Source organism: Trachypithecus francoisi, unplaced genomic scaffold (genome assembly GCF_009764315.1).
Source record: "Trachypithecus francoisi isolate TF-2019V2 unplaced genomic scaffold, Tfra_2.0 Lachesis_group13, whole genome shotgun sequence".
In the NCBI taxonomy this organism is placed as follows: Eukaryota; Metazoa; Chordata; class Mammalia; order Primates; family Cercopithecidae; genus Trachypithecus; species Trachypithecus francoisi.
The window spans coordinates 31,293,073-31,320,975 of record NW_022681458.1 but is presented as its reverse complement, the minus strand read 5'-3'; the positions used below and the strand labels follow the sequence as shown (position 1 = coordinate 31,320,975).

Here is a 27,903-nt window from a genome sequence, read left to right as displayed (position 1 = left end):
CACGAACAATAAGAAAGTGAAACAGTGTAATTGCTGACATGGAGGAAGTTTTAGTGGTCTGGACAGAAGATCAAACCAGTCACAATATTCTTGTAAACCCAAAGCCCAATTGAGAGAAAGGTTTTAACTCTTTTCAGTTCTGTGAGGGCTGAGAAAGGTGAAGAAGCTGTAGAAGAAAAGTCTGAAGTTAACAGAGTTTGCTTCATGAGGTTGAAAGAAAGAAGCCACCTCCATAACATAAAAGTGCAAGGTGAAGCAGCAAGTACTGATGTAGAAGTTGCAGCAAGTTATGCAGAAGATCTAACCAGGATCATTGATGAAGGTGGCTATACTATAAAACGATATTTAATGTAGAAGAGCCTTTTGTTGGAAGAAAATGCCATCTGGGACTTTCATAGCTAGAGAGAAGTCAATACCTGGCTTCAAAACTTAAAAGAACAGGCTGATTCTCTTATTAGGGGTTAATGCATCTGGCAGCTTGAAGTTTCAGTCAGTGCTCATTTGCCGTTCTAAAATTCTAGAGCCCTTAAGAATTATGCTAAATTTACTCTTCCTGAGCTCTATAAATGGAAAAATAAAGCCTGGATGACAGCCCATCTGTTGCACAGCATGGTTTCTTGAGCATGTGAAGTCCACTGTTGAGATCTACTGTTCAGGAAAAAAAAAAAAAAAAAGATTTCTTTCAAAAGATTACTGCTTATTGACAATGTAGCTGGTCACTCAAGAGCTCTGATGAAAGTGTGCAAGAAGATTAATGTTGTTTTCATGCCTGCTAACGCAGCATCCATTCTGCAGCCCACAGATCAAGGAGTTATTTTGACTTTCAAGTCTTATGATTTAAGAAGTACATTTTGTGGCCGGGTGCGGTGTTTCACGCCTGTAATCCCAGCACTTTGGGAGGCTGAGACAGGTGGGTCACGAGGTCAGGAGATCAAGACCATCCTGGCTAACACGGTGAAACCCCATCTCTACTAAAAATACAAAAAAAAAAGTCAGCCGGGCATGGTGGCGGGTGCCTGTAGTCCCAGCTACTCCGGAGGCTGAGGCAGGAGAATGACGTGAACCCAGGAGGCGGAGCTTGCAGTAAGCTGAGATTGTGCCACTGCACTCCAACCTGGGCAACAGAGTGAGACTCTGTCTCAAAAAAAAAAAAAAAGTACATTTTGCAGGGGTATAGCTGCCACAGACAGTGATAGGGATTCCTGTGATGGATTTGGCAAAATAAATTGAAAGCTTCTGGAAATGACTCACCATTCTGGATGTCATTAAGAACATTTGTGATTCACAAGAGGAGATCAAATATCGACATTAACAGGAATTTGGAAGTAGTTGATGCCAACCTTAATGGATGACTTTGAGGAATTCAAGACTTAAGGTGGAACTAGCAAGAGAACTAGAATTAGAAGTAGAGCCTGAAGATGTGACTAAATTGCTGCAATCTCGTGATAAAACCTGAATGGGTGAGGAAGTACCTCTATGGATGAGCAAAGAAAGTAATTTCTTGAGATGGAATCTACTCCTGGTAAAGATGTTATGAACGTTATTGCAGTGACAACAGGGAATTTAGAATATTACATACATTAAGTTGATAAGGCAGCAGCAGGGTTGTAGAGGGTTGATCGCAATTTTGAAAGAAGTTCTACTGTGAGTAAAATGCTATCAAACAGTATCACATGCTAGAGAAAAACCTTTCATGAAAAGAACAGTCAATTAATGGGCCAAACTTCTTCACTGTCTAATTTAAGAAATTGCCACAACCACCCCAACCTTCAGCAACCACTTATCTCTCTCATCAGTCAGCAACTCTCAATATCAAGACCCTCCACCAGCAAAAAAAAAAAAATTACAACTTGCCAAAGGCTCAAGTGATTGTTAGCATATTTTAGCAATAAAGAATTTTTAATTAAGGTATGTACATTGGTTTTTCAGACATGATGCTATTGCACACCTAATAGACTATGGTATAGTGTAGACATGATTTTTATATGCACTGGGAAATAGAAAAAGTTGTGTGACTCACTTAAGTGCAACATTTGCTTTATTATGGTGGTCTGGAACTGAACTCGCAATATCTCCAAAGTATGCCTGTATACGTGTGTGTGTGTGTGTGTGTGTGTGTGTGTGTGTGTGTGTGTAGTCATCCCTTGATATCCATGGGAATTAGTTCCAGGGCCTCCCATGAATGCCAGGATATACAGATGAGCAAGCCCCTCATATAAAATGGTATAGTATTTGCATATAAACTATGCACATCCTCCCACATACTCCAAATCATCTCCAGATTACTTATAATACCTAATACAATGTAAATTCCATGTAAGTAGTTATTATACTGTATTGATAATGATTCCCAAAAATGTCTGTGCATATTTAGTAAAAACACAATTTTGGGGGAGATATTTTGGAATATTTTTGATCTGCAGTTGGTTGAATCCACGGATACAGAAACCATGGATATGGAGAGCTGACTTGTGTGTGTGTGTGTGGTGTGTGTGTGTGTGTATAATATATATATTATATAACATATATGTGTGTGTGGACAGTGTGGACTTCCTGCAGGAAATTGTGTGTGTGTGTGTGTATATGTATACACACACACAATATATATATACATATACTATATATATATATACACATGGTTAGGGGGGGAATGTATTAATTTTCTAGTACTGCATACAAATTACCACAAACTTAGTGGCTTAAAACAATACACATTTATTATCTTATAGTTTTTATGGGTCAGGAATTCTGGCACGGCTTAGGTAGGTCCTCTGCTTTAGGATCTCTCACGTGGCTGCAATCAATGTATTGGCCTTGCCCACATCATCTTGTTTTGTGCTCTCTTTGTGTTCAATATGGCACACAGTCCCTCACCAGTTAGTTGTCAAGGTGGGAACTATTATAGATTCATGAAGGATGGAAGCATTCAGAAGATACTGTGCACACTATTGACTCATCTTGTGGCTCTGTGTATGCTATTGCCTTTTAAGAAAAACTCCTTAAGAAGTTCTAAATGCAAGGGCCTTTATTCTTTATCTTAAAATAACCCATATCTTTTAAATCAACTGAATTTCTTTCTGTAATTTTAATGGGAGAATTATAGGAGATGTGAGGATTTGATTTGGAGATAGCTACAAGAGAAGAGCTAGAATGTTCTAAAAGCCAAAGGAAAAATAGCACTTTGCAGAGAGTGGAAATGAGACTGTACAGTAAGGTTCAAGTTCTAGTTGAAGATTATTGGCCAGAGGAGAAGAAGTGGAAATGTTTTCAAGTTCCACATGGGTGGGCTGGCATTAAAGGTGTCCCACAGCTGTCAAAGGCCAGCCAGATCCTCTGGGACAGAATTTCTCACCAGTCTGTGCCCTTCCGTCTGGTTCCTTTCCCAACATAAGAACTGGAAAAAAAATTAGTTTTAAGTTCAGAATCTCCATTTGAGAATATTTGGAAACCATACACTCCACAATAATTGTTTTAAGTTTTCGAAGACCTATTAACCTTTTAATGTTTCAAAGAGATCCTTCTATCAAGTAGGAATGGAGGGAGAACAAAAGATTAAGTGGATAAAGAACTTTTGTTCTCCTTTGGGAATTATTGGATCATTGCGATTTCAAGACACATCCAGGGAAGCTGACATTCTGACTTCCCAGCTTCCACCCCATAGATATGTTCAGTTTGTCTGTACCCGGGTTGCCTGGCTGAGTCTCAGGAATGTTTGTATTCCAGGTGATGATCTTGCTGTGCAATCAGCAGAGTTTCATCTGCACTCACGTTGACTACTGCCATCCCCACTGCTACCTGCACCACAGCCGCTCCTGTGCCCGACTGGTCAGAGCCATTAAGCTGCTCTATGGAGACAGTGTGGACTCCCTGAGGGAAAGCAGCAACATCAGCAATGTGGCTCTCCGGGGCAAGAAACAGAAAGAAGTAAGTAAACGACCACTGAGTGATATTCCAATACTAGGGAACATGATGTCCTAACAATTTCTACTCTGGAAATAAGAAATTTCAAGCAAATGCAATTGTAACAATCAGGTCTGTGTGCATCTAAACAAAAGCAGAAGATATGTACAAGAAAGACAAATGTTTTGTCTTTTTGTCCATGAGTAAACAGGGAATCTTTCCTCAGGTTTTGTCTGTAAATAAATATGAATGCATAGGGATGATGATGATGATGAACAAGTTACTGTGGTAGGTAGAATAATGCCTCTCCCACAGAGATACTCACATCCTAATCTCTAGAAATTGTGAATATCTTCACATGGCAGAAGAGATTTTGCAGATGTGATTGAAAATTTTACAATGGGCAGCTTGTCCTAAATTATCCAGCTGTGCTCGGTGTTATCATAAGGGTCCTTATAAGTGGAAAAAGGAGTCAGGAGGGTCAGAGGCAGAGAAGGAAATGTCGTGAGAAAAGCAGAGGTCAGTGCAATGCAGGGCCATGAGCCAAGGATTGCTGGCAGCCTCTAGAAGCTAGAGAAGACAAGGAAATGGATTATCTCCTAGAACCTTCAGAAGCAATCACAGCCCTGCCAATCTATTTTAGAATTCTGACCTCCCGAATTGTTAAGATAATAAATTTGTGTCATTTTAAGCTATGAAGATTGTGGTCACTTGTTACAGCAGCAACAGGAAACTAACACAACTATGTACTAAAAATTATGCATAAATGGGCCCACTTCCCAGCCAAGTAAAAGAGTCATCTAGGTCAAATCAGACTAAAGGAGATTCCTTCAAGAAACTATTACGATTTTCAAGTATTCAGCTGCCCTTTTCTGAAAACTACCCTGAGCAGCTGAGCTGGCAGGAGATGAAGACAGTGACCAGGGCTGCTGTGCTCCTGCCAGGGAAGGCCTGAATTTTCCACCTGCCCCTGAACAGGCATCACAGCCAAGATGCCTGACTGAATGTTGTGGCTGCCCCTGCAGCTGCTTTTCCCAAGTGGTTTTGCAAAGAGATTTTTATATAACACCTATTCATTTCAGCAGGCATTTATTATGTGCCCTCTGTTGGCACAATATTAGGCTAGATATTCTGTTAAGAAAAAATAAAACCTAGAAGCAGAAAATCTTTCTAAGGAATTTGCAAACCAGGTTTGGATTGGGGAGGGGGTAAGCAATAATATATACATCAAACAATGAGAGAATATGAGCAATAACAACAAAAATCCACAGTAGAGTTGTGTAGCAGTTTTTTGTACCTTAGCACTCACTAAGGGATTTTTTTAATTACAACTTTTTTATTATGAAAGCAATACATGTTCATTGAAGAAATTTTTAATAATACAAAATACTCTTAAAATTACATATCTGATATACCTTGTAAGTGTGCAAGTTCATCCTATGGAGTATGATCTTTTAGTATTTTTTCTAAATGTATGTATGAGGGTATAAAGTAAGTACATTTCATTGGCAAGTGCCTTTTGATTCTTAAAAACCATTGCAAGAGTTATTTTATCACCATTTTACAGGTTTTCCAACTGTGGGGGCTCAGAAAGTTGGGATTATTCACAGTTTATATCTATAATGTATTTAGCTAGACTTTAACCTTAGAAATATGAAACATCAGAATCAGGGCTTTTTAAACTAGACTCTCTTGCATTTCATGTTATTCAAATAATACAAATTCTGAGGGGAATGAAGGTGGAGAGTAGACCAGTGTGGAGTACAAATAAACTACTAAATAATGACATAAAAAGAAAAGAAGTAAATATGTTTGTGTGTGCATACGTGTATATGTATATAAATCATATATATATTTCAAATGTAAATGACACTGCATTTAAAGAAAATCTATTTTTATTTATGTCAATTCTTTGTTACTATAAAAACTCCCTTAGCTTTAGGTTAAAACCATATACGTTGAAAGTTTCAAAAATACATGAGCCTAAATTATTGATCATTGTTCTCCATAAACACTTCAGAATTTCTTTTTTTTTTTTTTTTTTTTGAGACAGAGTCTCACTCTGTCGCCCAGGCTGGAGTGCAGTGGCTGGATCTCAGCTCATTGCAAGCTCCGCCTCCTGGGTTCACGCCATTCTCCTGCCTCAGCCTCCCGAGTAGCTGGGACTACAGGCACCCGCCACCTCGCCCGGCTAGTTTTTTGTATTTTTTAGTAGAGACGGGGTTTCACCATGTTAGCCAGGATGGTCTCGATCTCCTGACCTCGTGATCCACCCGTCTTGGCCTCCCAAAGTGCTGGGATTACAGGCTTGAGCCACCGCGCCCGGCCAACACTTCAGAATTTCTTACTGCTATGTTTTTTGCTGGAACTGGGCCTCTAATCTAACATAGCCCAACCCAAACATTCTTTGATCCAACTCAAATGCCATCTCCTCCATGAAACCTTTTTTGAGTCTTCAAGTGTTAAGCACAGGGCCTACTACAGATGGACACTTAATGTTATTTTCCTTACTTCCTTCTTCAACTAAATTATAGTGGTATTTTACTCATGTTTTCTCATTCTTTCAATCATCCATCCAGCCATCCAGCCAGCCAGCCAGCCATTCATCTATTCAACAAACTTTTGAAGAACGTGTAGATCATACTGAGCCCAGACTTTGCACTGGGTACAATAATGGGCAAAAAAAAAAAAAAAAATACAGTTTGTACTCTCATATACTGCACATAATCTAGTCCAAGACAGACATTGATCAAATAAACTTCCCAAAGTGATGTAAAATTACATCCGCAATAAGTGAAATAATGGACAGCTACCCCATGCTGAGAGAGCTTATGAATGAGGCTTTGGTCTTGTAGGGAAAAATAAAAGACAGCCTTTTCAATAAAGTGACAGGTGAGCTTTGACTAAAGGATGCATAGATGTTAACTGGATACAGATTTTCCAACCAGAGAGAAGAGGTGAGTATGAAGGGCCATGACTGGAGCACAGAGAACTGTGGTGCATGATGAAGCTGCACAGGCAGCTCGAGACCAGACTTTGTGGGATCGTGGGAAGGCTTTCATTTTATCCTGTGAGCAGTGGCATGTTCTTCCACTTAATAAGCTTTTTGAGAACTGAGGAAGTCTTTCACATTTTGTATCCTGCATGATAACCTGACAGAGTACTCACTTACATAATAATAGAGCGGTCATTAATATTAAGTGAGTGAGTAGAACTATAGTCCTAGGGTGTTTCATGAGTGCCCTCCACTCTGCCTCAACCAGGCCACTGGCCTGAAGCAGTAGAAAAGGCTTACCAACCTTCTGCTATTGCTTACATTTCTGAAAAGGAAAGGGAAAGTAAGGCATGAATAAGTGGCTTCTAACTTTAACACTTTGAAATTAGTCATTCAGGTAGAGAGCTGAAAAGATGAATTGACTCTTCTGTGATAAACATTTTATTTCGAAAATGCTAGCCTCCTCCACAAGCTCTTTGCTTTCTGTCATGGCACTTTTCATTTGCCTGTTGTGAATCTGCCAGATAAATGAACAATGCCCACATTCCCAGATGAGAAATGAAAACAGAGTAGGCAATAAAGCAAGAGTAAAAGCAGTATTCTGATTAGAATTGTGTCTTATGAGCAATTGGTATTTCATTCCTGTTTTCTTTTTAATTGGTTTTTTATGGCAGAGTATATTTGTGGCAGCTAGTACATTTTGTAACCCATCTAATTCTGATCGATTTGCTAATCTACATTTCAACGCTCAGGGACTGTACAATCTGTTAGTCTATTTTAGTGTACTTCCAAACTTGAGGGTTTTAAAAAAATAAACTGTCATTCTACATGTATATATCACCTTTACCAACGAATTCTGAGATTTTTCCTCTATGTCTGTACTTTGTCCAAAGCTATGTTATAAGTAAATGTTTAATTAATGCTTGGTAATTTAAAAAAGGAGCAGATTAAATTTTTTGCCTTTCAACCAAAAAGGAGGGGGGGACAAATTGTGATACATGCTCACAAAAATAAAGGACACAGTGTGGGTAAATTCCATAAAGCAAACTCCAGTGCCAATGTCAAGAGGTCAACTGACTTCCTGCAGAACCAACATTTTTCCTAAAGCTATCTATGAACAACATTATTGTAAGGCCAGGACCAGGCCCTGGGTCTTAATTTAATGGGCCAGGATGACTGTCCACCATAACTTACGTAATTCATGTGTTAAAGGTGTATGAGGCACAAAGAGTCTAGGTTACCTTTTGGGAAATACTGCATTTCTGTTGGCATAACCTTCTTCCCAGAAACATGAGGAAATTCCTTTCTCAGAGAGCCCAGTAGGCTGACTTCAATTTCCCCAAATTTTAAACACTTTGTTATAGTGTTACAATTATTTTAGAATTAAAAAAAGAAGAAATATATAAATACTTTGTTATTTCCACACTGAGTCCTCCTTCGTGCATGCATTTCCTTTTCTATTTATCTTGACTTTTCATTTGTTTACTTGTTTGTCATCTGTCTTTCCTACACTTCTCTAGGAGTGCAGGTACCTACTCCAGAAGTTAGTCTAGTTCCTGGCATATGGTTAAATCAAAAAATGTTCTTGAATTATTCAGTGAATAGGCAAAATTTTATTTAAAACCATTATTATTCCTCTCTAGTCAATAGTCTTGTTGTAAGGAACAAAAGATTGAGCTTGTTCAAACAATTAGGGAGATTCTTCAAAGGATACAGTAGAATCTCATGAAACTAGGGACAGAAAAAGAATCAGCTAAGCCTCAGGGCAATGAGAACCAAAGCTGCTGTCCATTTCAGGGTGAACATAGTCTTTCATCTCAGCTTCTTTCTGCATCGTCTCCATCTGCACTAACATTCTATCCCCTGGCCACTCCTGTTGCTGTATTCATCTTTTATGTAGACTGAAAATTTCAAGATGGCATCATTATTTTTCTGCACAGTAACCATCACTAAATGATTCAGACTCTGTTCCTCTTAATTCCCTAGGACAGGAATTTGAGGGGGCCATCTCCTCCTCTTTTAGGCCAACCACCACAAGTGATAAATCCTTAGCCAGTCAAAAAATTGGTTTTGCATTGGTAATCTAATCAAAAGTGGTCAGGATGCGGAGAGGAGTCACAGAGTCAACTAGGATGGATTTTTCTAAGACAGATACATAGGAAAAAATGGCATTGGTCCAAGTTTTACACTATCCCATAGCAAGGATTCCCAAGTATCCCTGATAGATCATGAGGCTGCATAACTGCCTCCCACTGAACACAGCTCCCTCCGATAGAACCACTTCAACAATGACTGAGTAGAGGAATTCATCACTAATTTATCAACACCAAAGGACAGAATTTATCACTAATCTCTATTTATTGCTAATAGAGGCATCTACTAGTGGTCCTTTGAAGAATTTGAGATTTCACTGAACTGCAAGATGCACATAGTGGTTGAAATGACACATCAAGCAGGGAACTGTAGAGAAACTCAAGACTAGCAACCGAAGACCAAAGGACAGAATTTGTCACTATTGTTTCCAGAATTTATCTCTATTCTGTCCTTTGGTCTTGGATTGCTAGTCTTGAGTTTCTCTACAGATCCCTGCTTGATGTGTCATTTCAACCACTAGGTGCATCTTATAGTCCAGTGAAATCTCTAACTTTTCAAAAGACCACTGGCAGATGCCTTTGGAACTAGTCTCCTACTCCTTCCAGTAGTCTGAGTTAGGAGTCACACCAATAGAGGGACTTTAAGACCTTTACAAGAGTGTACCCAAGTACCCATCACACATGTACCCCCATCTCTGTGATATCTATCTTCTAATCAAGTCATTAAAAAAAAGTTACCAGCATATCACCTTGATGTGAAAGCCCTTCCAGTTTCCTTCCTTTTCCACTAAAACAAGCACCCTAAGTATCATGAGGCCACCAGAACACACCATGCTTCCTAAGACAACATGGTAGGATATTAAATACTTGAGGAGCTTGACTTATACTTTCTGTTCCTGGTAGGCAGAAGCACAGAGTATCAAGCACAGAGTATCAGGGACAAATATAAATGCTCATCTTTGTGTGTGTATTTGTGTGTGTGTGTGTGTGTGTGTGTGTGCGTGCGCGTGCTGAGTATTTTCCTGTATCTACCTGGTTAAAATTCCTGTAATTTAATCAAGAAGTATTGTTCAAAAGAATTCCTGGAGACAAAATGTCCAACCAAAAGAGAAAGTGGTAAAATATTTGCAAATTTTAAGAATTATATTTTTAAATAATTGTAATGAAAAAATACTCATTATAAAATCATAGTAAAATGAATCATTTAAAATTATGTGCCACACATAGCATCATCACAGTTGTGCTAAGATGCATGGGGGAAAAGGCTGAAAGGAAACTAGTAATGGCTATCATTAGGTTGTGGATTGTATTAGTCTGTTCTCATGCTGCTATGAAGAAATACCCTAGACTGGGTAATTTATAATGGAAAGAGGCTTAATTGACTCACAGTTCCTCATGGCTGGGAAGGCCTCAGGAAACTTACAATCATGGTGGAAGGCAGCCCTTCACAGGGCAGCAGGAGAGAGAATGAGTGCAAGCAGGGGGAATGCCAGAAGCTTATAAAATCATCAGCTCAGATGGGCATGGTGGCTCACTCCTGTAATCCCAGCACTTTGGGAGGCTGAGGCGGGCGGATCACAAGGTTAGGAGTTCGACACCAGCCAGGCCAATATGGTGAAACCCCATCTCTAAAAATACAAAAATTAGCCAGGTGTGATGGTGGTGCCTGGAGTCCCAGCTACTCAGGAAGCTGAGGCAGGAGAATTGCTTGAACTCAGGAGGCAGAGGTTGCAGTGAGCCGAGATCATGCCACTGCACTCCAGCCTGGGCAACAAAGCAAGACTCCATCTCAAAAACGAACAAACAAACAAAAACAAAAACAAAACAAAATATCATCAACTTTCATGAGACACACTCATTATCACAAAAACAGTAGGGAAGGAAACACCCCCATGATCCAATTACTTCCCACCGGGTTTCTTCCATGGCACATGGGGATTATGGGAACTGATGAGATTTGGGTGGGGACACAGCTAAACCACATCAGAAATTACTGAGACTTTTGTTTTCTTCATAATTTTTCTTTCTTTTCCAGATATGCTCCAATGTACATTTATTATTTTATAAGTATAAAGAATAAAACAGAGAGATACCAGTTGTTAGTATCTTGACTCTTTTGCAAGGGTCAGATACGCCTGTACATCAGTACGGAAAACTATTGCTATATATGATTTTAGAACAGTTTTCAAATTATATAAAATGGGCATGCTATTTATGCTATATATTGCTTTCACATTCACAGGGGAAAAAAGCAAAGCAATAGTTATCTCTCCAAATAATATGTGTTCCCACGTCTGCACCTCCATGATTTTTCCTTTAGAAAGCACAGCAAGAGCTCTAATGCACTTGTTTTCAAGTAGATTCATTTTAAAAGTTGATTCTGTACTTGTCACATAATAGATGCATTTTCTTGGGTCTTTTTGTCAGAGTTTTGAAAGACTTTCTTGGAATATTCATGCACTTTTAGATTTGCCTTTTCTTTCAAAATATCTTTATCCATAACACTATGAAGCTCTGTTCAAAAATTCTTAAGAAGTTCAGTTTTTTTTTCCTTGGCTAGAGGGAGAAAGTGTTTCATTGACATGGCTCTGGAAAAACAAATGAGCATTTATTCCATATGAGGAGAACCATTCCCTCTTTGCACAGCCTGGAGTGCAAAAATAGGAAGAATCGGGACTCAGGATAAATAAGCCTGCCTTCGTTAGGTTCAATCTTTCTCCCAGCTGCACTGTTCAGTCCATCTCTTGGCATTGAGGGAATTAGAGGAAGAAATTGTCTTATCCATTCTTATGTAGGTGAATCACCTGGTTGAGGAGACAATTTCTAAGAAGAGCTGTTGCCTCTTACAGAAGAGTATGGTTTTTGAAAAGAAATCATTTTACCTGTACAACTAGGTCCTTGATAATGGATACTATGAACTCATACTTCCTTGACGAGTCCTGTATTTGACCTTTAACTTCCTAACACTTCTCTGTGAAATATTTTCTCTCTTTTATGACCAAGTCATTCAACTTGTAGCATCTAACCCTGTGAAGGGACTATTGGATAGAGTGGATTTTGTCTCATTTAATATTTTAAAAGGCTTGTGTTTTTCTTGATGAAATATAATTAGCCCTGAAATGGAAATGGGGAGATCCTTGTCCTTTCCCTTTGCTGCTAATAACTAGCTTTGCAATTCAGTCAAGTTCTCCACCTCTCCGGATCCCAGTTTCCTCAAAGGTCAAAGAGGACTTCATTACTCAATATCTCTAAGCTATTTTTTTATTATAAAATTAACTGCTTTTATAAATAAACTACTTTTATAAATTTTGGAACATGTAGACCCATCAAAAGGCCTTTAATTATCCCTTCCACTAGAAGATGGTTGCCTGGAGAACTGCGGAGACATACAGCACTGTTGGGTTTTTAGAAAACACACCACTTTTCTTTACATTATCCCTGTTCTTTTCAGTGCTCAGATAAGTCATGCCTGAGGACACCTTCTCTAAAGAAGAGAGTTTCAGATGCCAATCTGGAAGGAAAAAAAGATTCCGGAATGCTGAAGTACATCAGACTTCAGGTATTGGCACCTGGATCAGAAGGATTCATGGAAATTTTAAAAGGAAGGGGACTCCAGACAGCCTATTTACTAATGTTTGGGACATACAGCGTCAGTTGGTACAGTGTTGGCATAAAGCCCCTTCAGTTGGTGAGCAAGAGTGCCACCAAGTGTGCAAGAAAAAAAATCTCTTCTTGCTAGATAACCAGCTTCCACAGGCAAGGCTTGGGAACTTTGGTTCGAACCACAGCTCTCCCCACTGTCCTCACTGCAGGAGAGCTAACTTCCCACGTGTGTGTAACAGCGACACTTACGGGTTTTGGAATGAGACAGTCAGGGTTCATATCCCATGTCTGCTGCTCTGGCTCTGGGACCTTGGGCAAGTTATTTAATTTCTCTTGGTCTTAGTCACCTTGTTTATAAAATGGGGGTTACAACACTAGACCTGTCCCAAGGAATTACTGCATGGATTAAAGAAAATGGTACATGTACCAACTTATCCAGTGCTTGACACATTGTTATGTTATTATTACAACATAAATGCTAAATCATTATCTTCCCCCCCTACAAAAAAGTGTTTATATTTTCCTGGAATGTGAAATGATGATGACTTGTCTGGAACCTAAATTGTCAGAAATAATGGATTATATAGGATTTTGTGGGTTAATCTGGGGCAATAACCACAATGTATTATGTATTTCGAAGGGAAATATCATGCATGTTCACACTGGCTCAGTTAACTTTCCAAAGGGGCTTTTTCATGAGTTACAGGCTGCTTATAGTTTTCAGTGGAAATCTACTATTAGGAATGAAGAGGAGCCTTTAAAAATCTATCAAGACTTTTAACACAAAGATGTATTTCCTGGGTTCTTTCTTTTCTCGTAGGGTTGTACTCAATCTATGGTTTACTCCTTGATGGTTGCAAAGCAATTTTTTGGTGAAAACATCATAAAATTAGTGTTTTTTTTTCCTAATTATGCTTCAGTTAATAAGGTATAAAGCTTATCATATGCGCTGTCAGCTAAATATGCTCCCATTTTAGAAAGTATTTTAAGGTCACTTTAGGCAAGCAGAGAGAGGGGAAGTGGCTTTTAAGTTTCAAGAGAAGTGCAGTATTCACTGTCTTAAAAAATTTTTAAACATGATTTCCATCTTTTCCCAGGTGATGAGCTTGTCGCCTGCTCCCTTATCTCTGTTAATCAAGGCAGCACCAATTCTGACAGAGGAGATGTATGGAGACATCCAGCCAGCTGCCTGGGAGCTCCTGCTCAGCATGGATGAGCACATGGCAGGGGCAGCAGGTAAATAAAGACCACCTGGAACCCTACGCCTGCTATCACTTCCATTACTGATCCAAGTGTTTAAATAACAGAGAGGCACTTTCATTCTATTTTTACTCCTAGGTCAAGTTAATGGCAGTTGCTGTAACTGTAGACTCTAGAGCTGTGTGCTATAGGAAGGTAGACCCAGGGTTTGTGTGCTCCCTTCCAATTTCACCATATGGTCTGCACCAAAGCATATGTTTCTCTCAGGGTGTTACCAAATTATAGAGAATGATTTTCCCCAGATCCTGCACTTTCACTGTATTTCACAAGAGACAAAATTATTTTTTGTGTCCTCTCCTAGATTTAACATGCACCACCATAATTAACTTTATCAAATCTTATGTGAGTAATGTTCTGTGTCCAAAAGGTAATATCGAAGCAAATGTGTTAAAATTTAAGTGATTTGTCCAAGGCCACATAGTTAGATAGTGGTAGAGGCAAAATGTGTATTCTTCACTTTTCTACTTTTTGTACAGATCCCTAAATTTGTATGTGGTTATTTTAATTTCAAAATACACATGATAAAAATTCAAGTACTACAAAATTGTATGAAGTTAAAAGTATTGCCCTCTCTCCTATGACCCGCTCCGCTCTCCCCATTCCCCAGCCACCTTGCCCCTTCCCCTGCCATTCCTTTCCCCAGAGGCAACAATTTTTAAGTTTCTCAGGAATCCTTCTAGGGTAAACTATGTGTAGATATATATATACACACACACACTCACACACATATATGTATGTATCTATGTAAGTTATATGTTGCATGTTTTGTTTTTCATGCAAATGGGACAGGCTGTAAGTGCACTTTGAATTTTTTCATTTATATCTAGGAGACTGTTTTTAAATATCAGTTTATAGTTTTACCTCTTTGTAATGGCTACAAAATATTCCACTGAATGAATAGACATATCATAATTTATTTAACCAAGACCTGTTGATGAAAATTTAGGTGGAGTCCAGCCTTTTGCTCTTTTATACCACACTGCAATAAATATCTTGGTAAAATATCTTTGTTCACATTAAAGCTTAGGTTTTTGCTTCTCAGAGAGCACTATGGGAGTTCAGGGAATGGCACACTTCCCAAATGTGGGATAGTCATGGAAACTTCCATGGAAAATATAAACAGGTGGACTGGGCTTTAAAGAACACCTAGAAGTTGGCCAGGCGGGGAAAATGGTGGGTGCAAAACTGGGTGAATGTGGAAGTGCACTGGGCTTTTTGGAAAGCCTGAGGAGACTGAAGACTAGCATGGCTTTTGTAGAGGGGTCACGGGTGCATAATATTAGAAAGGTGAGTGGGACTCAGCTTGTAACCGGCTTTGAATATCAGGCTTATGACTGTGGACCTTGCACTGAATTGTGAAAAACCAGTCGTGGCTTCTGAGCCATAGAGCAATCTTGTATACAGAGTGTGAATTGTTACTAAGTTTGATACTGCAGCAATATGTGGAATACTTTGGTTTTAAAAATAGTGTTTTGTTTTAGAGGAAGGATGAAGAGAAGTTGGCTAATGGGTACAAACGTACAGTTAGGAATAAGTCCTAATGTTCAAAAGCATAGTAGTGTGACTATCAGTAGTGTGACTATCATTAACAACAAAGTATTGTATATTTCAAAATAGCTAGAAGACAGGACTTGAAATGTTTCCAACACATGAAAACAGTAAGTACTCGAGGTGGTGGATATTTTAAATCGAGGTGGTGGATATTTTAAATACTCTGACTTGATCATTACAATCTATGCATATAATGAAATTACCACATGTACTCTATGTGTACAAATATTATGTACATATTTGTAAAATAAATTTTTAAAATTTTTTCAAAAAGAAATAGTAATTTTTAGATGAAGGAGAGTTGGTAATATATGGTTGGTGACATGACACTGAAACTAAAGAGGAAGGCCAAAGTTAGAGGTAAACTTGGGGAACAAGTTGATATACATGACAGCTGAAATAATGAGAGTAGATGGGCTCTCTGGGAGAGGGTCAGTAGAGAAGAAAGAGATGAGGAATGACCACTAAGCCACTGGTCTTCTCCACGTCTAGAGGACCAAAGGAAGAAGCCCAGCTAGAAAAAGTGATGAGAAAAGTACACAACTCAAATAATCTCAAGCTGTGGAAGCAAAGGAAAATAGTTCTTCAAGGATATTGTTATGAAGGTATTACAAACTGAAAGGAAACAACTGCTATAAAAATACCTTTGGATCTGAGGATTCGTGAGCATTACAAGAAAACTTTTTCATGAGATTAAGATGGAACTCTGCAGTGACTTAAAGAATGAGCCTAGTGTTTAAAAATTGAGGCAGGGTAGAGTACATTTTAAAGAAAAGCAAAGAAAGGAGAAAGAGTGGAGATTTAAGCACCTAGTAGGCTAAAGAAAAGTATTATCAAAAGATAGTGATTACAATAACTTGCATTTGTTATAGAACTGGATCATATTCGTTATCTTATTGGTAAACCATTCTATAGATGAACCAACTTGAGTCAGAGAATTGAAAGGACGTATCTAAGTTCACACAGCTCAAAGGGCAAGGACAGCAAACCCAGATTTTCTGACAAGATAGATGCCCTTCCCATTACAACTATATTGTCTCTATTTTTAAAAAACAACATGCTTTAGAAATGTGTTGTACTTTACACAAAACACTTTCTTATATATTCTTTTATTTTCTTCTAAAAACAACTTTGGAAGCAGGTATTAGTATTATTATTGTTCTAAAAGGTATTAGTATTATCATTATCACTATTGTTCTTCTGGGAGGTTTACCAATAAAGAAAATCGGAAGCAAAGAGAAGTTAAGAGGATTGCCCAAGATCTTTTGGCAGGGAAGTATCAGAACTACTAGGATTTAACCCCACTGCTTCTGACACAGCTGCCTAAGCACATTGTTACGCTCTGTGAAAGAGAACATGAGAGATTCATGACATAATCATGTATATCATGTTTTTATAACTGCCACTGGCTCCTCTATCTGTATTATAAAGTTTATTTATAAAGCTCATTATTCATTAGCTTTATAACTTATCATGGAACTTGGCCTTTCACTTACTGATATTTGGCTTTTCACAAAAAATTTTCATGGTATTATGACTCATTAAATCTCTTTTGGCTTCTCAACCTCTTCTATCTCTGGGAAGGATATATGTTTCTAATAGAGTCTATGATGTGGAATTTTTAAAATGTAGCCAATATAACTGAAGTAGTTTTTAAAGGATAACTTTAGTTATTGTCCTTGGGTTACTAAGAGATGACTCTAGCCATCTCCTAAAAATCATGCTTCAAGATGTACTTTTCTTATTTCGTTTGCTTCCTCTGGCATTCGCTTTTCACTGTGAGTCAAAGGAAACTTTGCTTAGCGTGAGTGATTCCACTGAAATGTCATGTTGTTGCTGCCCTCGCACCAGCTATTGGAAGCCTGTGGGTGGTACAAAGGTTTGCTTTTGCCAGTGCTGGTAGCCGAGCTCCATATAGCTCAGGAGTCATTTTCACAAGATAGAAGCAGTTTCCACTTCTCCCCAACCCCGGGAACTAAGCAGCATTTTAAAAGCATAGCTGATGAAATATTGACTGTCTCCAGCTGCCATGTTCCTGCTGTGTGCAGTGAAGGTGCCTGAGGCCGTATCCGACATGCTGATGTCAGAGTTCCACCACCCAGAGACCGTGCAGAGGCTGAATGCTGTCCTCAAGTTCCACACACTCTGGAGGTTTCGCTACCAGGTCTGGCCCCGGATGGAGGAAGGAGCACAGCAGATTTTTAAGGTGAGGGATACTTCTCACAGAGAAGTTACATTAGCAAACCCAAACCATGGTTTATTTAAACCCTTGAACCTCAGAGTCACAGTGTGTGGCCAAAGATATTCTAATATTTTCTCTCTGATTATATAAGTAAACCTAACATACATGAATGTATTCCTACTGTTAAAAAAATTAAAACACAGAAGAATATAGAGTAAGAAAATCAAGTCCCTGTAAACCTCAAAATCTCACCAGCATTCCCAGAGGTAAGCATATGAAAGTCTGGGGAATTATCTTCTAATCATTTTGCTGTATATAAACTTACAGGTATGTTTTGGAGGATGGGTGATAAACTCAAATAGAGATCATTTGATTGAAAGCCTTTAATGAATTAGTAAACTGAGGCCCAGACAGGTTCATCCTGTGCTCTGTAACAGAAAATCTTGGCAAATAGCCCTTTTCTAAAATTCTTGCACATTCTGTGCGAAGTCACTTGGATCCTTAACACTTCCTAAGACAGACTGTGTCATTATTATATACTTCAGTCTCATTCTAGCTTATATTCCCTCTCACCTAATTTTTCTGATGTCAACTAACAGATTCCTCCTCCCAGTATCAATTTCACCCTTCCCTCGCCGGTACTTGGAATGCCATCTGTCCCAATGTTTGACCCTCCCTGGGTTCCTCAGTGCAGCGGGAGTGTCCAGGACCCCATTAATGAAGACCAGTCTGTGAGTAACACACATTTCAATATCTCCAGGTTCCATGGTGTACATGTAAAAGAGAACAATTCATGTTTGCGGTAATTTGTTCATTCTCATCAGAAGAATGTAGTGATAACACAGAAACTTAGCACAAAAAGTCTTTGTCCTTGTGAATATAATAGAGGGAATAATATCCAGTAGTGAGCACTTGCAGATCTAAAAAAAAAAAAAAAAAAAAAAAAGTCTTGTTTTATAATCAAAGCAGAAACACCTTTTAAAGCTACTAAAAGCATTAGGCGTTGATTTCTTGGCCAAAGGTAGCCCTTTTGCCTCTGTTTATTACATAACGAACATACTCATTTAACCAATAATATGTAAGCCAAGTTAACGACATTAGCCCTGAAAAAATAAGAAAAAGAAGAGAGTTGGCAGCTATTTCCTTGTTTGAACCTTAGTTTATTCTTCATTTTGTCGATCATCAGTATCATCATCACAGACATCACTCTGAGACCCCTGCTCTTATTACTGCTATGTGTACTATAAATGGTCAGATTTAGAACACAGTCCATTTATAGACAAAAAAACAAGAATATGCACCTTTTGAAAACACTGATCTTCAAAATATGCCTTTTTCACCTGTTTAATAGTATTTTTCTAAATTACAAGAGTAATGTAGAAAATTTGGAAAATAAAGCAAAAATAGAAAAAAGAACACCTCTTTGCACAAATCTATCATTATTTCCTTGCATAAATTCCTATGGGATTTATGGCAATAATAAAATAATAACCATTAAAGGTTTTTGATGCTTCTCACAAAATATCCCCAGAAAAGTCATATCACTTTGTCCTTATAGAGTAGAATTGAAAAGTATCTTATTAACTAGTGTTATTATTTTAATTGCTACTTTGAATGCCCCAAAACAACTTACTGTTTATTTTATTTACACTTCTTTGAAAAGGTTAATTGAATATATGAAATTAGTTTGAACATCTTTCCATATTACTCATAGCATTTCTAGGCATTTGTAGCTTTCTTTGGAGAACTGTGTTTTAAACTCTTTCCCATCACAGTATGCCTATTTTATTTTAATTCTACCTTCATATCTGATGGTACCTTGCCGAAGGGAAATACACACCTGGTTCTTCTCCCACATGGGCAGTAATTTCAGCATCTGAACCACTAACATAAAGATCTTTGATTTTTCTCCTGAAGAGGTGATGGGTTCATCTGAGCCAGCCACAGTCTGTATCCCAAGCTCACTGCAGATTTGAAATCAAGTCCCTTGATTTTATATCCAGTTATCTTTCTCATTCCACAGTTCTTACCTTATGCCTTAATATAATAAACTAGCTTAGATACCTGGCTCTGAAAATGGATTATATTAAAAATACAAAAGTTAGCTGGGCATGGTGGCGGGTACTTGTAATCCCAGCTACTTAGGAGGCTGAGACAGGAGAATTGCTTGAACCCAGGAGGTGGAGGTTGCAGTGAGCTGAGGTTGTGCCATTGCACTCCAGTCTGGGCGACAAGAGCGAAACTCCATCTCAAAAAAATAAAAAATAAAAAGTAAAATAAAAATGCTCTCAATTGCTACTCTGTCATTCAACATAGGAAACCTTTAGTCTTACGTTAAGATCCTCCATAAAGGGATTGTCTACAAATGCAGCCCTGTAGAAGAGTGATCAACATCCCCTGCCTGTCTCTTAAACACCGTGTGACCATAAGCCAACAAAGAGATGTGGAATTGCCATTGTGTATAAACATTACGTCAAGAGGTTAGAGAAGAACTCCAGTGATCATTTCTCTGCTTGAAGACAGACCACTGACTCTGTCTTCAAAGCTCTTAGAGCTCTTGGAGTTTGTCTGGGCATAAGCGTCATGATTAAGACATGAATAGAATAGCTATTTTACAGTGAATCTTCTTTTCTTCATTGTTCCTGATCCTTCATCTATGGAGGAGTGAGTTTTTCTTAATATTTTTCCAGTATGCCTTAGCTACTGTTAGAGTCAGATTTTATATTCAACCTTAGTAACACTATCAGCTCTCATAATTTTCATTCCATAACTTTGTTTCTACAAATATTATTAAGTGTTTATAGTGTGACAGATACTTGAGCTACAGAAATGAAATAAGCCATATAACTAACTGGCTTATATGAGAGATCTCTTTCTTCCTCCTTTCCATGGTTCTGACTTTCAATTTTATTAACCTTATGAAATAAATGTCCCTCTTTTTTTTTTTTGAGACAGGGTCTCACTCTGTTGCCCAGGCTGGAGTGCAGTGGTGTGATCTCCACCTCCTGTGTTCAAGCAATTCTCATGCCTCAGCCTCCTGAGCAGCTGGGATTACAGGCATGTGCCACCATGCCCAGCTAATTTTTGTATTTTTAGTAGAGACGGGGTTTCACCATGTTCCCCAGGCTGGTCTCGAACTCCTCACCTCAAGTAATTCACCCACCTCAGCCTTCCAAAGTGCTAGGATTACAGACGTGAGCTACCACATCCAGCCTAAAATAAATGTCCTTTTAAAAACAGATCAAAAAATTCTAGAAAGAGAGTCCTTATAAATTTTATTTGATCTTAATATTTAAAAAGGAAATCATTGATATCCCCCCAAATCCTAAGATGAAATAGGATTCTTTCCAGAAATTATAGATGTTCTTGAAGAATCATTCTGATTGAATGAAAAAAAAAATAGCTTAACTATACGCAGCTTGGAAATTTGGTAAAAAGACAAATATCCTTGAAACTGGATCATGGGTATCCTAACATTTCCTGAGGACAAACTACTACATTTGTGTGATTCATTCGAACACTCTTTATGCCTGTGACCTTGCAGAAGAATTGCTATTAAATGAACTTGCCTTTCTGTCTCCACAGAAATCCTTTTCAGCCCGGGCTGTGTCCCGCTCTCATCAAAGGGCGGAACACATCTTAAAGAACTTGCAGCAGGAGGAAGAAAAGAAACGTCTTGGTCGAGAAGCCAGCCTCATCACCGCCATCCCCATCACCCAGGAGGCTTGCTATGAGCCCACATGCACGCCCAGCTCAGAGCCGGAAGAAGAAGGTGCCCTCTGCACACAGGACTTCTTGGGGGGGCTGAGTCTCAGGGAAATAATGTGCTCTGAAATTAACATTGACAATTTTATGTGACATGAGGTGATATACCCCCTTCCATCTCTCTCTCACTTCCTGACACTAACCAAACTTTCTGAAGTTTAGAGTTAGCCATTTGCAGAGGCGGACATTAGTTACATTAAATAAATGACTCGAGGAACTGCTGAATCCAATAGGTGTATTAAAGTGAATACAACCCATCTTTCAACCTTCACAAGTGCAGTTTGTCAGTTGGTATCAAAAAATGATTAATTAATCATTCTGAATTGAGTGATTCTCTGCCCTGCTTTTGTAAAAACTTCAGGGGATATTTTCTGTCTTTCCTCTGTAGAGCTTTTTTAATTTTAATTTTTCCTTTTCTAAGTACACTCAACATTATTTAAGCTTACTGGGAGCAGTAAGCATTTGTGATACAAGAGCAATGTGATAATGATAACTGTTTTGTTATAAAGCCAAAGTTCACATTCCCCATTTTGTTTGCCAGTAGAAGAAGTCACCAATCTGGCATCCCGTCGACTGTCTGTGAGTCCATCCTGCACCTCCAGCACTTCCCACAGGAATTACTCCTTCCGCCGCGGGTCAGTCTGGTCAGTGCGTTCAGCCGTCAGTGCTGAAGGTGTGTCCTCATGCATACGTTTTATTTCTCCTGACTTACATGGTTTGAAACACTTCCTAGTTAATATCATTATCTCACTTGATTACACTGTCTTCATTAAATAACTTGTCTCATGACTTGACATTCTAAAAAAATTAGCATGGCATTCTTTAAAAAAAATTGTTGATTTACCTCAGCAATGTCATTTTTAAGTTGACTCTATTTTAATTACATTGCATGTAATCATATTGCTGAGGGTTCAGAATACATTATTCTAGATAGTAAATAGTTTTCCACCTAGCTACAGTATATTACAACCAACTGAGAAGCTTACAAAAAAGTTCCAACCATACCTAAGACCAAATCAAAATCTCTGAGGGTAAGACCCATCAATGTTTTTAAAACCTCCTCAACTGATTTCAGTGTGTGTCCCTAGTTTTTGTTTTTGTTTTAATTTTAACCATCCCTGTGGGTGTAAAGTGGTAACTCAATGTGATTTTTATTTGCACCTCCCTAATGACAAACGGTATGGAGCATCTTTTCATGTGCTTATTGACCATATGTGTATCTTCTTTGTACAAGTATTCATTCAATCTTTTGTCCACTTTAAATTGGGCAATTTGTCTTTTTTTTTTTTTGAGACGGAGTCTTGCTTTGTCGCCCAGGCTAGGGTGCAGCGGCACAATCTCGGCTCACTGCAAACTCCGCTGCCTGGGTTCACGCCATTCTCCTGCCTCAGCCTCCCAAGTAGCTGGGACTACAGGCACCCGCCACCACACCTGGCTAATTTTTTTGTACTTTTAGTAGAGATGGGGTTTCACCGTGTTAGCCAGGATGGTCTCAATCTCCTGACCTCGTAATCCACCCGCCTCAGCCTCCCAAAGTGCTGGGATTACAGGCTTGAGCCACCGCGCCCGGCCCAGCAATTTGTCTTTTAACTGTTAAATTATAAGAACTATTTATACATTCTGTATATAAGTCACTTATCAGATATATGATTTGCAAATATTTTCTCCCATTTCGTAGTTTGTCTTTCTACCTTCTTCACTTGATCTTAGCCAAAAGGCTGAGAAGCAAGTGTCTTTTTTACTTTCTTAAAGGTAACTTTGAGGCACACAAGTTTTTTATTTTAGTTAAGTCCAATGTGTGTGTTTTTTCTTTTGTCATTTGTGCTTTTAGTATCACATCTAAGAAACAATTGTCTGTCTAATCCAAGGTCGCAAATATTTACTCCTATGTTTTCTCCTAAGAGTTTTAGCATTTATATTTAGGTGTGTGATCAACTTTGAGTTAATATATGTTATGTTATGAGTTAGAATTTTGCATTTAGATAGCTAGTTGTCCCAGCACTATTTATAGAAAAGACTATTCTCCCTTGAATTTTCTTGGCACCTTTGTCAAAAATCATTTGAACATGAATGTAGTAGTATATTTACAGTCTTTCATCTCTGTTTTACTGATCTGTATGTCAGTCCTTCTCTCAATACCATGAAATCTTGATATGCAGATATTTGTATAATTGTTATGTCTTTCTGATTGATTATTTTATCATTATAACATGCTCTGTTTTGCCTGTGGTAAAAATTTTTCACTTACGGTATACTTTTTCTAGTGTTAACACAGATACTCCACATCATTTTTTATTGCTGTCTGTATGGCATATCTTCTTTCATCCTTTTCTTTCATCTTATTTGTGTCTTTAAAACTAACTTATGTCTCTTAGGACATAACAGTTGATTCATGTTTGTTTGTTTTTATCCATTCTGCTAATTTTGCCTTTTGTTTATTTAGTCAGTTTACATTTATTGCAGTTTTGGATAAGGTAAGATTTATGTCTGCCATTTTAATATATAAGATATGCCATGTGAAAGACATAGTTTTATTTATACCTTTATCTTATAACTTTATAAGATGATATGTTTTATATAAAATGTATAACATTATATTAATATAAAACGTATTTATAATAGCTGACAAAATCTTTGTCTAGTAAGTCCAACATTTAAGCTTCCTCAGGGTTAGTTTATGTTGACTGCTTTTATTTCTGTATATAGGCAATATTTTCCTGGTTTCTTATATGTCTCATAACTTTTAGTGAAAAATGGACAATTTAAATTATATAATGTGGCAACTCTGCAAATCAAATATCCCCCTTTCCTCATGAGGGTTTTTTGTTGCTATTGTGTTGCTATTTGTTTGTTTAGTAACTTTCCTTGACTAATTTTGTAAAGTCCCTAAGCTTTGTTGAGTATGAGCACTGAAATCCCCACTTGGTTGCATTAGTGGTCAGGTAATGATTAGACAGAGATTTTAAGTGCCTCGAACTAATAAGTCTTCCAGGTCTTCCAGCCTTTACTGAGGACCACTTTGGATGTGTTGAGGCACATCTTCAGTGTTCCAGTAGTTTAAAACTCTGCCTTAGCCTTCATTTTCGTACTTTCTGTTTGTGTAGAGCTTCAAGGTTAGCCAAACATGAGAGATCAGGAATTTCTCAGGTCTTTCCTGGGCATGTGCACAACCTTGTACATATGTACAGCCATCTAGATACCCAGGAATATGTCAGTGATTTGCAAGTCCCCTAGAAATCTCATTCCCTAGATTTCCCTTTTAAGTTTTTTGTCAGTCTCCAGCTTCTCCCAACTGTTATGAACACCTCAGACAGCTACGATGTTAAGTAATTGTTGCTGATTTTTTCTCTTTTTTTTGTAAATGCCCTGGGGATAAAGCTTTTTGCACTAAGTAAGCTTTGAGTCAAGCTAAATAAAGACAAATCCTGTGAATAAGGATTTTCCATGGGGTTCTAGACAGGTCAAGGAGTGACAATTCTCTGGTGTTGAGGCTTTTAGGGAGCCCCAAAACTGCTCTGCCCATCCTGTGGCTACTAGGCTGCTGGTTTTCACAGCTACAATGGTTGCAAGGTTGTCAATTTTCAAGGTTCCTAAGGACCTAGGAAGAGGGAGAGATGAGTAGGGAAAGTTAAAATGCCAGAAATACTGGTCTTACCGAGAGTTTACCTTTCTTTTTCCTTTTTTTTTTTTTTTTTGTTTTTTTTAATACATGCTCCTCAAATAGTTCCAAGCTTTTGGTTAATTTTGAAAGCTCCGAAAAAAAGTGTATTTCACAGTGTTCTTATTGTTTTTATGGAGGAACAGATTTCAGGGATCTGTACTCCACTGTTCCAGAAGTGCTTGGCCCACTGTATCTATATACATTTTTAAAGATTTCCATATGCATCTACTCTGAGGCTGTGTCCGGAATTTATTCCTTCCGGTGGGTTCTTGGTCTTGCTGACTTCAAGAATGAAGCCGCAGACCTTCACAGTGAGTACAGCTCATAAAGGTAGTGCAGACTCGAAGAGTGAGCAGCAGCAAGATTTATTGGGAAGAGTGAAAGAACAAAGCTTCCACAGTGTGGAAGGGGACCCCAGTGGGTTGCCGCTGCTGGCTCAGGTGGCCAGCTTTTATTCCCTTATTTTACTTTATTCCAGCTTTTATTCCCTTATTTGGCCCCACCCACATCCATTGGTCCATTTTACAGAGCACTGATTGGTCCATTTTACAGAGTGCTGATTGGTCCATTTTACAGAGTGCTGATTGGTGCATTTACAATCCTTTAGCTAGACAGAGTGCTGATTGGTGCGATTTTACAGAGTGCTGATTGGTACGTTTACAATCCTTTAGCTAGACACAGAGTGCTGATTCGTGCAATTGTACAGAGTGCTGATTGGTGCATTTACAATCCTTTAGCTAGACACAAAAGTTCTCTAAGTCCCCATCCAACCCAGAAGTTCAGCTGGCTTCACCTCTCAAAGCCAGAACTGAGAATGACAGTATAAGTCTCTTACCCTCTAGTCCATAGGCCTTCTAAAATCCCAAATAGTCATGTAAGTTTTAATATGAGAATCAAACACTCACAGTTCTTTAGTGCTTTAGAAAAATGACATGTGTATTTTCATATTAATAAGCTGTTACATACCTTTTCTACCTTCCTCGCCTACTAAATCTAAACTTTTTCCTTTATTCCTATGTGCAATTATATTTATTATTAATTTGTTATTGTATTTATCAATGAGGATGAAAACATTAATATGAGTGGGCTATGTCATTCTTATCCTAAATGCGTGTGTGTTTTCTTCTACCCTATATTACTGCTTACCATCTTGCACACACTCACATACACACAACCAGTTGCATCTATGAAAAATGTCTTAGTCTCTGCTTAGAATTTTATCTTCATTGATTTAACATTGTGAGCTGATCCACATGTCCCAGAATGTCTGTGCTTTGCTTCTCTACCAAACCAGAATAGTGGTACTTGGAAAGTGGGCTGGGTTTTTTTTGTTTGTTATAAAATGAAGACGTACTTTGTGTAATGTCATCTTTTTTAAAATGTTGGCATTTTCTCATTGGTAGGATTATGCTGTTAAATAAGTAGGCCTTGAACTGAGAAATGTTGCATTAAAATTACATTACTGAGGCCAGATGCAGTGGCTTATGCCTGTAATTTCAGTACTTTGGGAGGTGCAGGCGGGAGGATTGCTTGAGCCCAGGAGTTCAAGACTGACCTGGGCAACATAGTGAGGACTCATCTCTACAAAAAATAAAAAAATTACATGTGGTGGCACACCTGTATGGTCCCAACTACTCTGGAGGCTGAGACAGGAGGATCTCTTGAGCCCAAGAAGTCGAGGCTGCAGTGAGCAGTGATCATGCCACTGCACTCCAGCCTGGGTGACAGAGTGAGACTCTGTCTCAAAACAACAATAACAACAAAGAATTACATTACTGAGAAAAACACCCTGATTTTGTCTCCCATTTTAGATGAGGAACACACCACTGAACACACGCCAAACCACCATGTGCCTCAGCCGCCACAAGCAGTGTTCCCAGCATGCATCTGTGCAGCAGTACTTCCCATTGTTCATCTGATGGAGGATGGTGAGGTGCGGGAAGATGGAGTAGCAGGTACAGTTTTGAACAGTTGGATCATCAGTGATATTCTTAAGCTGTTTATCTGATAGAAGACAGTAGGTTGCTCTTAAACACATTATCTGTTTTATGCGTATAATTACAGATTTGCAACATACTGTGCTAACACTATCACTCTCTCCACTTCCTTCTCCCTCTACTTTTATGGCCAAAAAAATTGCATTTAAAATAGGTAGTTGGGTCCAGGAGCATTGTTTGTGACCAGAGAACAGAACACTAATTTGGCCACATAGAAATCAAACAGTCACTTTTAGCTATTAACTTGACACCACTAATACCATCTCTCTTATGTGATTACCTTTCCAGATGTACTAACTACCTAAAAAGAATAATTGCAAAATGAAACAATAAACTAAGGGAAAACATGATTTGTGACGACAAAGGTTAATTTCTTAACGTTACATTTAGAAAAGCTCTTATAACTCATTCATAATTTTTAAAAACCCCATTAGAAAAATGGGCAAAGGATATAAGCAGGCAATCCAATGGCCAGTAACACCTGGAAACAACATTGTTGTTTAAAACAATAACTAAATCTTACATTTCGGCTACAAAGTTGGCAAAGATTATTTTAAATGAAAATATCTATTGCTGGCGAAAAAGCAAGGGAAAGAGCATCCTCATACTTTGCTGATGAAGTATAAAACTCTGTACAAGCATTCTATAACAGAGTTTCATGATATGTATCAAAAACCTTAAAAGTGTGAAAAACTTTTGACACAGATCTGGCTTCTAGCAATTTCCTGACATTCATGAGGGCTATATAAAGGACGTTGTACATTGATCATTATTTGAAATAAAAAAAAATTGAGAAAGACTATAAATCCCTAATCATAGTTAATCATAGTACCTCCATATGATAACATTCCGTGAACACTGGAATTGCATTCTAGATGAATATTAATATAAAAAGT

At 38.2% G+C, this 27,903-nt stretch overlaps 1 protein-coding gene across 3 annotated transcripts in view; it reads left to right on the top strand.

Annotated features, from left to right (window-relative positions):
- The window catches only part of UNC80 (unc-80 homolog, NALCN channel complex subunit), a 229,458-nt gene that overhangs the window by 132,214 nt on the left and 69,341 nt on the right, over positions 1-27,903 (top strand). For all 3 annotated transcript variants that reach the window (XM_033230431.1, XM_033230433.1, XM_033230432.1), the window contains 8 exons: positions 3,724-3,924; positions 12,440-12,547; positions 13,689-13,827; positions 17,427-17,608; positions 18,184-18,315; positions 21,170-21,356; positions 21,891-22,022; positions 26,822-26,965. In XM_033230431.1, the coding sequence (XP_033086322.1) occupies positions 3,724-3,924; positions 12,440-12,547; positions 13,689-13,827; positions 17,427-17,608; positions 18,184-18,315; positions 21,170-21,356; positions 21,891-22,022; positions 26,822-26,965 (1,225 nt within the window). The remainder of the gene's footprint in view (positions 1-3,723; positions 3,925-12,439; positions 12,548-13,688; positions 13,828-17,426; positions 17,609-18,183; positions 18,316-21,169; positions 21,357-21,890; positions 22,023-26,821; positions 26,966-27,903) is intronic.